General features: G+C 42.5%; 1 protein-coding gene across 2 annotated transcripts in view; it reads left to right on the forward strand.

Moving 5' to 3' along the window:
- Positions 1–13,575, forward strand: part of IFIH1 (interferon induced with helicase C domain 1) — a 33,982-nt gene that overhangs the window by 8,032 nt on the left and 12,375 nt on the right. For both annotated transcript variants that reach the window (XM_076342755.1, XM_076342756.1), the window contains exons 4-6: positions 2,317–2,397; positions 7,930–8,150; positions 11,942–12,152. In XM_076342755.1, coding sequence (XP_076198870.1) covers positions 2,317–2,397; positions 7,930–8,150; positions 11,942–12,152 — 513 coding nt within the window. The remainder of the gene's footprint in view (positions 1–2,316; positions 2,398–7,929; positions 8,151–11,941; positions 12,153–13,575) is intronic.

The raw sequence follows: 13,575 nt of genomic DNA on the forward strand, positions 1-13,575 counted from the left end.
TCCATTATTTTTTTCATTGCATTCCATTGTCTTTATACTTACTTATTTTCAGTCACTTTGCACTGACTAATCTTTCTGTGGAATATGTGCAAGTAGCACTGTGAGGGAAGACTAGTGAAAGTGGTGAAAACAGCTGTTAGAATATCAACTCTTTTATCTTCATTGTTTTGGAAAGGCTTGCTGGGGTTGTTTTATTTTCTTTTCAAATAATTCAAGAAAGTTGCCACAGTTGAAAAAGGAGAACATTATTCTATATACCTTTCATTTGGAAGATGCGTGTTTTGCATTTCACTTCACCACTGACATTTTCTGTTGAGAGATTATTTTAGAATGCATGCTGCACATTGTAATTCAGATGATTATGTACAAAACACTTTGTGAATGCATATTCTCTGCTGCATATACATCTTTCAGTAGGTCATTTTAGATGGGAGATCACATGGAATAGATACATAGAATTTTAATTTTGTCCTATCTTTCCTATCCGCATAGATTCCTAGAAAGTAAATACGAGAGATAGCAGTGTCATCTTTGTAGCTGGAATTCCCACTAATGCTACTTAATAGTTTGTCGCAGGTCTTTGAACATGGATTATAACTGGTGAGGTTTTCTTCTTTTTTCAGGACAATGCTGTCTTTTCATGTGATATCAAATGCATGCTATTATATAATAATAGGGAAATTTTATATAAATCAGGCTTCTGCTGTGAATATATCTTTTAAGTGCCTTTCTGTTGATTGCATTGATTTCTAGGAGACTAGGCTTTTAATTTAGGTGCTTAACACCTTTGATGCCCTTGCCCATCATAACACTTCCTAGAGATGGTGGTGATTCATAGTTGGATCAGATTCTGAGGTCTGTATGGAGTAAATTATGAAAACTGTAGGACAGCAAGACAGATGTTTGCATCACTTTTCATGGTTATGTTAGAAAAACTAAAAGACTTAAACAAATACCTGACTCCTAGTCATAGCTAAGGTAGCTTCATTTCAGTTGTCTGTATTATACTTGTTCTGTGAAATAGCAGTTTTGTTTCTGTTATTCATTCACCTTTCAAGGACAGCAAAACTTGCATAAAGGAAAGCCAAAGCTTCATATTTTTACTCAACGCAGACTAGGTTTAATTTCCACCTCAATTACCAAGATTTTGTATTGTATATTTCAGGAGTACCATTTTAAGACACTAAAATTTCCATTCAGTTCTAAACTCTCATTCACAGCATCTATTTTGCTTTATGAATTATTTGTTGGGGACAATATGGATATGGACCATAATGGGATATTCACTGGGGAAAAAAACTATGACAAACTTGATAGGACACAAGTTCACAAGATAATTAAGCAAAATATAGGTCAATGCTATTATTCTGACTGATTTCTTATGCACACTATGCGCTCAGTTGCAGAGTGCTGCAGGTAAGCTGACAGTGCAGGGTGAGGCTGTTTGCAGCAGATTTTTCCAGAACTGTGTATCTGTTTAGATATTAAAAGGACTGAGTTTTGGAAAATCTAGCTATATAAATTACACTTGTGACTGAAAAAAAAGTCAGTGTAATACACTGATTGCCCAGCAGAGGGAGAGCTTAACATTAGAATAGCTACTCTAAACTTGCCAGATTTCTGTGGCAGTGTTCAAGTCTTCTATTGGGTATAATGAGATCGTCCGTCTCTGCTTTTACTTGCAAACAGTTTGGAAGATTTAATAATTCCTCTCTGCTTTTATTTACCTGGGAACTGTGGCTTACTGTTTTCATGTTACATGAAGAAACCCTTTTTTTTAAAAAAAAAAAAAAAAAAATCACAGTTCTGGTTTTGATTTTCTTCTGCTACAGATATAACTCACATGACTTACAAGGAGTAAAAGAGAATGTTTTCAGTTTGCCAGCAGTGCTGTGTATCCAGTAGACCAACATGTTTTTCTTTTTTTTTTTTTGGCTTTTCACCCCTCTGTAAAGATACAGTAAAATAGGACTAGAGAGGATCATGCAGGCGGTCATGTCTGGACCCTTGCTTTCAAGGAAACAGAACATAGCTGCCTGACAGTAAATCATGACCCACATTGCCTTACTTCTGCTATGTTTTGGATTTTCATCTTCCACTCCATATTTTCTTCCATAAGAAAATTAATCATATTGTTCTCAGTTTTTTCTTTACCTAAGAAAAAGTTTAATAAAGGAAATTATACCTCAGCCATCCCTGCCAGACATTTGTCTAGCCTATTTTAACAACTTCGGGAGAGAGCAAACAATATGCTTTTGCTATTCATATTTGTATAGCAAATATACTATACTACATTTGTTTGTGGTTTTCATTTAGAGTCAGATGTCTCTACAGGAGATGGAAGTGTCAATAACTTGAATGAAAACCTGGGACAGAGCTGCACAACCAGTGATTCAGGTATGTTTCCCTTCTGTTATTTAGTAATTGCAAAATAAGCTCTGGAGGGTAAGCACTCTGTGAATGGGCTAGAACAAAAATCAGTGGAAGGTTTTCACTGTGAACTCTAGTTCACAGTATTTAGATGCCAGACCTCCTCTTATTTTGTTGGAAAACAGATGCCATTTTTATGGGTCTGGACTTAAGTCCCAGCCTGAAAAGAGTTAATTTCGTTGAGGTCATCTGAATAGGTCTCTAGGCATCGTCATCATACAAAATGGTCAGTGATGAGGAATGATAGAATCACATAGGCTGGAAGGGACTTCCAGAAGTCATCCAGTGCAGTTGTCTGTACAGATACTCATAATGGTGCCACATATATGTCCTTCTTTTGCTCTCAGAGAGGAGCTAGATTGTGCTTGGCCCCTGCATAGGGTAAGTGAGAGGGAACAGGACATGCAGAGTACTGTGGGACAAAGCCCTGGAGGGAAGAGGGCTCCAAGAAAGCTGGTTAATGTTCAGGGATCACCTCCTCCAAGCTCAGGAGCGATGCATCCCAACAAAGAGGAAGTCAGGCAAAAACGCCAGGAGGCCTGCATGGATGAACAAGGAGCTCCTGGACAAACTCAAACACAAAAAGGAAGCCTACAGAAGGTGGAAGCAAAGACAGCCTGGGAGGAATACAGAGAAATTGTTCAAGCAGCCAGGGATCAGGTTAGGAAAGCTAAAGCCCTGATAGAATTAAATCTGGCCAGGGACATCAAGGGCAACAAGAAAAGCTTCTATAGGTACATTGGGGATAAAAGGTAGACTAGAGAAAATGTGGGCCCTCTCTGACCAAAATGGGAGACCTGGTAACCCAGGATATGGAGAAGGCGGAGGTACTCAATGACTTTTTTGCCTCAGTCTTCACTGGCAAGTGCCCAAGCTGCAGAAGGCAAAGGCAGGGACTGGGAGAATGAAGAGCCACCCAGTGTAGAAGATCAGGTGCAAAACCATCTAAGGAACCTGAAGGTGCACAAGTCCATGGGACCTGATGAGATCCACCCGTGGGTCCTGAGGGAACTGGCAGATGAAGTTGCCAAGCCACTATCCATCATATTTGAGAAGTTGTGGCAGTCCAGTGAAGTTCCCACTGACTGGAACAGAGGAAACATAACCCCCGTTTTTAAAAAGGGAAAAAAGGAAGACCCAGGGAACTACAGGCCAGTCAGTCTCACCTCTGTGCCTGGGAAGATCATGGAACAGATCCTCCTGGAAGCTATGCTAAGGCACATGGAGGACAGGGAGGTGATTCAAGACAGCCACTATGGCTTCACCAAGGGCAAGTCCTGCCTGACCAACCTAGTGGCCTTCTGTGGTGGAGTGACTACATCAGTGGTCAAGGGAAGAGCTGCGGATGTCATCTATCTGGACTTCTGTAAGGCCTTTGACATGGTCCCCCACAACATCCTTCTCTCTAAACTGGAGAGGTATAGATTTGATGGGTGGACTGTCCAGTGGATGAGGAATTGGTTGGATGGTTGCATCCAGAGGGTAGTAGTCAACGTCTCAACATCCAGATGGAGGTTGGTGACGAGTGGTGTCCCGCAGGGGTCTGTATTGGGACCAGTACTGTTTAATATCTTCATTAATGACATAGTGGGATCGAGTGCACCCTCAGCAAGTTTGCAGATGACACCAAGCTGAGTGGTGTGGTTGACATGCCAGAGGGACGGGATGCCATCCAGAGGGACCTGGATAAGCTCAAGAAGTAGACCCATGTGAACCTCATGAGGTTCAACAAGGCCAAGTGCAGGGTCCTGCACCTGGGTTGGGGCAACCCCCGGTATCAATACAGGCTGGGGGATGAAGGGGTTGAGAGCAGCCCTGCCGAGAAGAACTTGGGGGTACTGGTGGATGAAAAGCTGGAAATGAGCCAACAATGTGTGCTCACAGCCCAGAAGGCCAATTGTATCCTGGGATGCATCAAAAGAAGCGTGGCCAGCGGGTCGAGGGAGGCGATTCTGCCCCTCTACTCTGCTCTGGTGAGACCCCACCTGGAGCACTGCATCCAGCTCTGGAGCCCTCAGCATAAGAAAGACACGGGCCTGTTGGAGTGGGTCCAGAAGAGGGTCACAAAGATGATCAGGGGGATGGAACACCTCTCCTATGAAGACAGGCTGAGAGAGTTGGGATTATTCAGCCTGGAGAGGAGAAGGCTTTGGGGAGACCTTCTTGCAGCCTTTCAATACTTAAAGGGGGCTTATAAGAAAGATGGCAGCAAACTTTTTAGCAGGGCCTGTTGCAACAGGACAAGGGGTAATGGTTTTAAACTAAAAGAGGGTAGATATAGACTAGATATAAGGAAGAAATTTTTTACAATGAGGGTGGAGAAGCACTGTCACAGGTTGTCCAGAGAGGTAGTAGGTGCCCCATCCCTGGAAACATTCAAGGTCAGGTTGGACGGGGCTTTGAGCAACCTGATCTAGTTGAAGATGTCCCTACTTTTTGCAGGGGCTTGGACTAGATGACCTTTAGAGGTCCCTTCCAACCCAAACTATTCTATGATTCTATGATTATATGCTTTAGAGGCATCTAAGGGTGAGGAGAAGCATTTCCAGGGTACCTGCGGAACGGTAATGAAGGTCCACTTTGGACCTAAGTAATTTAGTAGCCCTATTTGTAAAAGCAACCTAATCAACGGAGGTTACTATATGAAGACCTTTGCAAATCTCACATTTAAACATATGTGCAAGTTCTAAATATAGTTTTAAACTTAATATTGGACTATGTTTACATAATACTTTGCAGACAGATATGAACTTGCTACGTATATACTCTGAGCCCAATTAAACACTGCTGTTGTAAAAGACATTCCAATTTTTTTTTCTTCTTTCTTTTAATCCTAGACCTCAGGCAGAATGAATTTGCAGCTGTCCACCATGGTGAACAGCCTGCATTTGCCTACACAGAATTCAAGAGGAACCAGTTACCTTTTGGAATCTAGCCTTTATAAAGTTTGTGTTGGGACTGTGTCTTGTGCAAGGGCTAGAAACAATCCGGGTACCTTTCAGGCCAGTTCTGCCTAATAAAGCTAGTATTAGATGGTAAAGTCAATGTAAATGTTATGTATCATATGCCTGCAAAGTGTTTACTATAAATGCTTTTAAAATAGTTTCAAGCTTTTCAAATATTAAAATCCATGTATATTGTAAGTACAGAGAAAATTCAGGATATCTCAGATCTAAATTGCTACCCTATAGCTAGAACTTTAGTCTATGTATTGCTAACTCTGAAGAATATACTTTGCACTTCTGCATCAACTGAGATGACTCATCAGTCACACTGTATTTTTTTTCCTCACTGTGTCACATGAAATGTCTGAGCACAGAAACTTCTCTGTTCTGTGGACAGTCACACTATATCAGTTGGTCAGGCTGATAGAGGCTACTGGTATGTGGCAGCACATATATATGTATGGCCTGATCCTTTAAGATTCCTGAAAAATCTCCCATTAAGTAAATTGGGCATTGGCTATGTCCAGTAGTCCAGCAGAAAAAAATAAATATAGTTATGTGAAGAACGCAGGATAGATTTTTTTCGCAGTGTTTACTTGCTATATGTTCTGTTTACATGTGGGCTTTAAAAACAACTAGTTAAAATGTTTTAAAAAACATTCATGCTTTTTAATCATGCCTAGTAAACTCAGTGAGAGCAACCATGAGAAAAAAAGCTAAGGAGATACAGAGGGACTTTGTGATATTTATGGATATTATGATTTGAAATTTTGCAGTAGGGCTGTTGTATTAACAGAGATGTTTGGATAGTGTCTTAACGCACTGACATGATTTGGATTTTAATGCAAAGAACCATGTGGATTTAGTCGCAGTTTTCTGTGCAAGGATCATTTTACATTTAAGAAAAATGGTGGAATTAGGACAATGGAAGAATAATTATCATGTTTCTTTTAGCCCAGAGCAGCAATTCATATGAGCCTTGTACGAAGGCAGACAACTTCCCTAAAGTTATACTGTGCACGATGAAAATTCTTTAATGGAATCATATCCTGTGAAAAGATTCCTGTATTAGCCTTTATCTAAACAGGGGCTGAGGAAGCTAGGAGAGAGCTAAGTTAAATATTTTTTAGGCCTGTACAGTTAATTGAGGATGTTAAGGAACCGAAATTTAACCAAACAGATGGGTGATAAAGTGCTAGTTTCAATATGATTGAACTATTGAATTTAGCCAACCAGAAAGCAAACAACGTTCTTCCTCAAAAGAGAGTAGTAGAAGTCAGATAAGTAACAGCAAGTACTCTCTGGTGTGAATTTCCCTGTGTTCCAGGTAGTACTGCACTCACACTAAAAGGCAAAACAAGCAAAAAACACTTAAGAATGGCATTCGGATGTTTCCATCAGCAGTATTTTATCAAGCTTCATTACTTTTTGTTAGTTTAATTTTATTTAATGGAATCAGGGATACTAGAAAAATACACTTATTTTGTGTGTAATGTATCAGTGATAATAAAATCCTCATGATTCTTCATTTAATGATATCATCAGGAAATAAAACTTTTTCCCTCATTTTTAGTCAAGTAGAATGAATTTGTGCCTTTTCTTCACTGAGGACAGTTAATGCTTGGAGGGTGATTTAAACATATCTGTAGGGAAAAAAAAAAGCCCAAAACTCCATTGAAACAGATCCTTCTGATATTAATGTATATAATTTCTGACTTCCTAAATATATGTAAACTCAAGAGACTTGATATGCTTGTCTTACTGCCTGAAATAATGCAACAGCATTTTTCCACTTTTAACTTTTGAACGTTGTTTGTTTCACCTGTGAGCCACAGATCTGAACTCTCTGCCATTGCGCTTTATATGATAGATGGAAGGTTTTGGCCTTTGGGTGGCAAATGTATATGGCTTTTTAGTGAACACCTCAATTGCATTATGTATGAGTCAGTCTGGAAGCAGCGCAATCTACCATGAATAGGTGTGATACATTCTGCAGTTAGCTCTATCTTGTATGGGCAATTGAATTTTCTTATCTATTTGATCTTTATACTTTATAATTCCCTTCATCATTTTTTAAGTGGTCCCTATCTCTTTTTCTTTCTATGGCTCCATCCTTTTTTTCATCCTCTGGGAAGTATTTAAAAAGGTAGCTCACTTGCAACCAAATAAATTTCAGTACTGATGAAAGAGAACATCACATAAGATTGGCTAGATTATAAATACTGCAGCTCTGAACACAACCTTTGTTGGTCCCAGTGCTACTGAACTGTACCATTTGAATTCATAAATAGTAATATTCATGTCAACATAGATGGGTGAAGACATACTGTGGCTTATTCCCCCTACCCTGGTTGGTGACTGGATGTAAGCAGTTCTGATCCAGAGTTGCACAGGTCTACAGAGCAGCATTGCCTATGCTAATATGCCCTGTTTCTATTTATTCAGAAGATGCTTCTGATAGTAAATTAATATTTTTTCCCTTTGACATTTGTTCAATATTCTGATAAATGTTCTACGCCTCCTGTTTGATACTTATATTTCTTTGTATCCTTAGATGAAGATGAAGTGGAGAGCAGAGCTTCACCTGAGCCAGATCTGATTCTGAGAGATTACCAGATGGAAGTTGCAAAGCCAGCACTGAATGGGGAGAATATTATAATATGTCTCCCTACAGGCAGTGGTAAAACCAGAGTGGCTGTTTACATTACCAAAGATCACTTGGATAAGAAGAAAAGAGCATCAGAGCCTGGAAAAGTTATAGTACTTGTTAATAAGGTATGTTAGTCCATTTTTTTTAAAAAATAGTATTTTTCAGACCCCATGCACTGTTAATATTTAACTTGTAAAATGAATATAAACACGTTTCTCAGCTTCTCCAGATGTAGCTATGTTTAAAGTCATACAGCTTTAGACTGTCATCTCCATTGCACCATCATCATGGTGCAAGCATGAATGATTTCAGTTTACCCCAGTGCAAGTGCAAATTTAGATGTGCCCTAATAACCACATTATCGGAAAAAGTACAATTTCATGTTAGAATGAATAGAACTAAAATCATATTTTAAAAGATAAAAATATTTTTCACATTCTGTGTTTGGATTTGGTAATGAAGACCACCTAATGAGTCTCACAGTAGTTAGGGAATATTCTGTCAGATTTTCTGATAATTGCTGTAATTTTTACAATTAAATTTAGCACATACAATACAAAGTAATCTTCTATTGTAATATTAAAATATAGAATCATAGAATCATTGAGGTTGGAAAAGACCTCTAAGATCATCGAGTCCAACCGTCAACCCAACACCACCATGTCCACTAAACCATGTCCCTAAGTGCCTCATCTACTCGTCTTTTAAATACCTCCAGGGATGGGGAATCCACCACTTCCCTGGGCAGCCTGTTCCAATGTTTAACCACTCTTTCAGTAAAGAAATTTTTCCTTACATCCAATCTAAACCTCCCCTGGCGCAACTTGAGGCCATTTCCTCTCGTCCTATCACTTGTTACTTGGGAGAAGAGACCAACACCCACCTCGCTACAACCTCCTGTCAGGTAGTTGTAGAGAGCGATGAGGTCTCCCCTCAGCCTCCTTTTCTCCAGGCTGAACAGTCCCAGTTCCCTCAGCCGCTCCTCATAAGACTTGTTCTCCAGACCCCTCACCAGCCTCGTTGCCCTTCTCTGGACACGCTCCAGCACCTCAATGTCCTTCTTGTAGTGAGGGGCCCAAAACTGAACACAGTATTCGAGGTGCGGCCTCACCAGGGCCAAGTACAGGGGCACGATCGCTTCCCTACTCCTACTGGCCACACTATTTCTGATACAGGCCAGGATGCCATTGGCCTTCTTGGCCGCCTGGGCACACTGCCGGCTCATGTTCAGCCGGCTGTCAACCAGCACCCCCAGGTCCTTTTCTGCCAGGCAGCTTTCCAGCCACTCTTCCCCAAGCCTGTAGCGTTGCATGGGGTTGTTGTGGCCGAAGTGCAGGACCCGGCACTTGGCCTTGTTGAACCTCATACAATTGGCCTCAGCCCATCAATCCAGCCTGCCCAGGTCCCTCTGCAGAACCTTCCTACCCTCGAGCAGATCAACACTCCCGCCCAACTTGGTGTCGTCTGCAAACTTACTGAGGGTGCACTCAATCCCCTCATCCAGATCATCGATAAAGATATTAAACAAGACCGGCCCCAGTACTGAGCCCTGGGGAACACCGCTCGTGACCGGCCACCAACTGGATGTAACTCCATTCACCACCACTCTCTGGGCCTGGCCGTCCAGCCAGTTTTTGACCCAGTGCAGAGTACACCTGTCTAAGCCGTGAGCCGCCAGCTTCTCTAGGAGAATGCTGTGGGAGACAGTGTCAAAGGCCTTGCTGAAGTCCAGGTAGACCACACTCATCCACTAGGCGGGTCACCTGGTCACAGAAGGAGATCAGGTTGGTCAAGCAGGACCTGCCTCTCATGAATCCATGCTGGCTAGGCCAGATCCCCTGGTTGTCCCGCTCATGCCTTGTGAGTGCCCTCAAGATGAACCACTCCATAATCTTCCCCGGCACCGAGGTCAGGCTGACAGGCCTGTAGTTCCCCGGATCCTCCTTCCGGCCCTTCTTGTAGATGGGCGTCACATTGGCAAGCCTCCAGCCGTCCAGGACCTCCCCCGTTAACCAGGACTGCTGATAAATGATGGAGAGCGGCTTGGCGAGCACCTCTGCCAGCTCCCTCAGCACTCTCGGGTGGATCCCATCCAGCCCCATAGACTTGTGACCGTCCAGGTGGTGTAGCAGGTCATTGACTGCTTCCTCTTGGATTACGGGGGGTTCATCCTGCTCGCCGTCCCTGTCTTCCAGCTCAGGGGGCCGAGTACCCTGAGGATAACTGGTCTGCCTGTTAAAGACTGAGGCAAAGAAGGCATTGAGTACCTCAGCCTTTTCCTCATCCTCAGTGACAATGTTCCCCCCTGCATCCAATAAAGGATGGAGATTTTCCTTGGCTCTCTTCTTGTCATCAATATATTTGTAAAAGCTTTTTTTGTTGTCTTTAACGACAGCGGCCAGATTGCGTTCTAGCTGGGCTTTTGCCTTTCTCATTTCTTCTCTGCACGACCTAACGAGATCCCTGTACTCTTCTTGAGTCGCCTGCCCCTTCTTCCACAAGCGGTAAACTCTCCTTTTTTTCCTGAGTCCCAGCAAGAGCTCCCCGTTCAGCCAGGCCGGTCGTCTTCCCCGCCCGTTCTTCTTACGGCACATGGGGACAGCCTGCTCCTGCGCCTTTAAGACTTCCTTCTTGAAGATCGTCCAGCCTTCCTGGACCCCTTTGCCCTTCAGGACCGTCTCCCAAGGGACTCTCTCAGCCAACGTCCTGAACAGGCCAAAGTCCGCCCTCCGGAAGTCCATGGTTGTGGTTTTGCTGCCCCCCCTCCTTACTTCACCAAGAATGGAGAATTCTGTCATTTCATGGTCGCTAAGCCCAAGACGGCCTCCGACCACCACATCTCCCACCAGTCCTTCTCTGTTTGTAAACAGCAGGTCGAGCGAGGCACCTCCCCTGGTAGGCTCACTTACCAGCTGTGTCAGGAAGTTGTCTTCCACACACTCCAGGAACCTCCTAGACTGCTTCCTCTCTGCCGTGTTGTATTTCCAGCAGACATCCGGGAAGTTGAAGTCCCCCACGAGAACAAGGGCTAGCGATTGAGAGACTTCTGCCAGCCGCTTATAGAACGCATCATCCGCCCCTTCATCCTGGTTGGGTGGTCTATAACAGACTCCCAGCAGGATATCTGCCTCGTTGGCCTTCCCCCTCATCCTTACCCATAAACACTCAACCGTACCATCATCACAATCGTTGAGCTCTAGACAATCGAAACACTCCCTAACATACAGGGCCACCCCACCGCCTCTCCTTCCTCGCCTGTCCCTTCTGAAGAGTCTATAGCCATCCATTGCAGCACTCCAGTCATGTGAGTCACCCCACCATGTTTCTGTGATGGCGACTAAGTCATATCTCTCCCGCTGCACAATGGCTTCCAGCTCCTCCTGCTTGCCGCCCATGCTGCGTGCATTGGTGTATATGCACTTGAGCTGGGCTATCGATTTCGCCCCCGGCATCGGCACGCCACCCCTAGGCTCATTTCTAGTGAGCCTGGTTTTATCCCCTTCCTCCCCATAGAAATACATTTAAGAGTTTTATTAAAAGAGTAAATGATATCCATATCCTCCTATCAGAATAAAATTGATAGCGTGTTATAAGCTCAGTTAAAGAGCCAGAGCATGCATGATTGGTTTGTTCTTTCTAAAGCATAGTTAAGCCAGAGTTCTTGGGACGAAAAGGTTTCATAGGAGCAGCTGGAGGGCAGGGGTTGGTCTGGGGATTTTGTGCTTGGTTTTGTTTTTTGTGTTTGGTGGGGTTTGTTTTTAATCCTACCCTGCAGTGAATAAGGGGATGTTTGCTTTTTTAAAAAAGTATATTTTGCACAAAGTGTATGTTCACCTAACAACATTTCTGGCAAACAGGCATGTATTTTTAATCCTATGTATGCTCTGGTTTAAATTCTTTGGAAACTTTTATTCAGGTACCATTGGTAGAACAGCATTTACGAAAGGAGTTTAATCCATTCCTGAAGCGTTGGTATCAGGTTATTGGTTTAAGTGGTGATTCTCAGCTGAAAATCTCATTTCCTGAAGTTGTCAAAAGAAATGATGTCATCATCAGTACAGCACAGATCCTTGAGAATTCACTGTTAAATGCAGCCGAAGAAGATGAAGAAGGTGTCCACTTATCAGGCAAGTTTTTAATTCTGAAATTTTTACAGAAGGGCTAAAAGTATGTCTCTATTCTGGAAAATTGCAGAGTAAAAATGTGCCGCATTCAGTAGTTCATATTTTTTTCAGTTGACTGGTTTTATAAATGCAAGCTGAGAGTCAAAACCAGATCTTAGTTAATGAGCATGCAATTTTTTTAAGCCAAATTAGACTCTTACAGTTCATTTGTACTAAATATTTGTTATACTTCCTATTTTATCTAGCTCAAGCACAACTTTGTGCAAATGCAGCCGTACTGGTTCCACTTTCCAAGCTTGGTAGAGCGTTGAGTTATAGCACATAAAAGCCATAAACAGGATGAGAAAAAAATTGTAAAAACTCAGATGTAGTCGGTAGTTTGAGAAATACAATGGAACAGAAGATAAAAGCCAATCTGTTATAAAAGTTGTATTCTTTAAACTCCTACCATTTGCTAAGGTACAGAGATATGGTTACTTATAACTGTATCTCTCTGAGGTTGGCAGATATAATGGTCTCCTACAACAGATGAAGGAAGCTGAAGAAAACAAAAGATACAAGATGAGATCAGGTAAAATTGTTTGCCCAGAATACTAAAGTGGCAGATGTCTATGTGAGATCATAAAGGAAATGGTATTATCTGCCAGTGACGTACAAATAATGGAACAGCTCATGACTCTAGCTCCAGGATTTGGGCTGCAGTGACCCTCCTCTGTGAGATGTTAACTTCTCCCTCTATCTGCATGCAGCCAACTCTTTTTTAGATGGGGCAGGATGCAGCTGAGGGGAGAGCTATGATATTCAAAATAGTGGATCTGAGATAAAAGAAGTACTTGTCTGGGTGTTACAGAGACAACAGAGAAACCTGAGGGGTCAGTCTGTGTCTATCAGTGCCTAGTGCTGACTGGAGTACTGCTTGATCCAAACTAACTCCTGCAGAGCCGCTTGGGTACCTCAGAATTGCCTCCCCTCCTTCAGAGTGCCTTTTTCTTAACCTAGGCAGAGTACCAGAGATTTTCTTATACTTACTTCCTTTCCACTGCACCTAAGTTAATAAACCTTCCCAAATCTGAATCATTTGGGAATGCCATATAGAGGCACCTGAACATTTCTACAGGAACTGCTGACCTGATTAGAATTGGGCTGAGTCCCAACCAGCTTGTGTAATGAAGTGGTTTTTTGAATGGGTTTCACACCTTGCAAAGTTTCTTTCATAAGGAGCTATATTTTTTCCAGAACTGAAGTGGCCCTGCAAACAGGGCCATTTCCTTGCTATTACACCTGTGCTAGTAAGTTCAGCTGGACCGAAGCCAAGCAAGCCTGAACAGAGCCAGCTCCATTTTTATGGCTATAACTTGGTGAACTCGCAGCCTATATAAACCATCCTAACTAGTGATAAGTTTTTTTTATTCCTAATTTCTGTTCA

This window comes from Aptenodytes patagonicus, chromosome 6 (assembly GCF_965638725.1).
Source record: "Aptenodytes patagonicus chromosome 6, bAptPat1.pri.cur, whole genome shotgun sequence".
Lineage (NCBI taxonomy): Eukaryota > Metazoa > Chordata > Aves > Sphenisciformes > Spheniscidae > Aptenodytes > Aptenodytes patagonicus.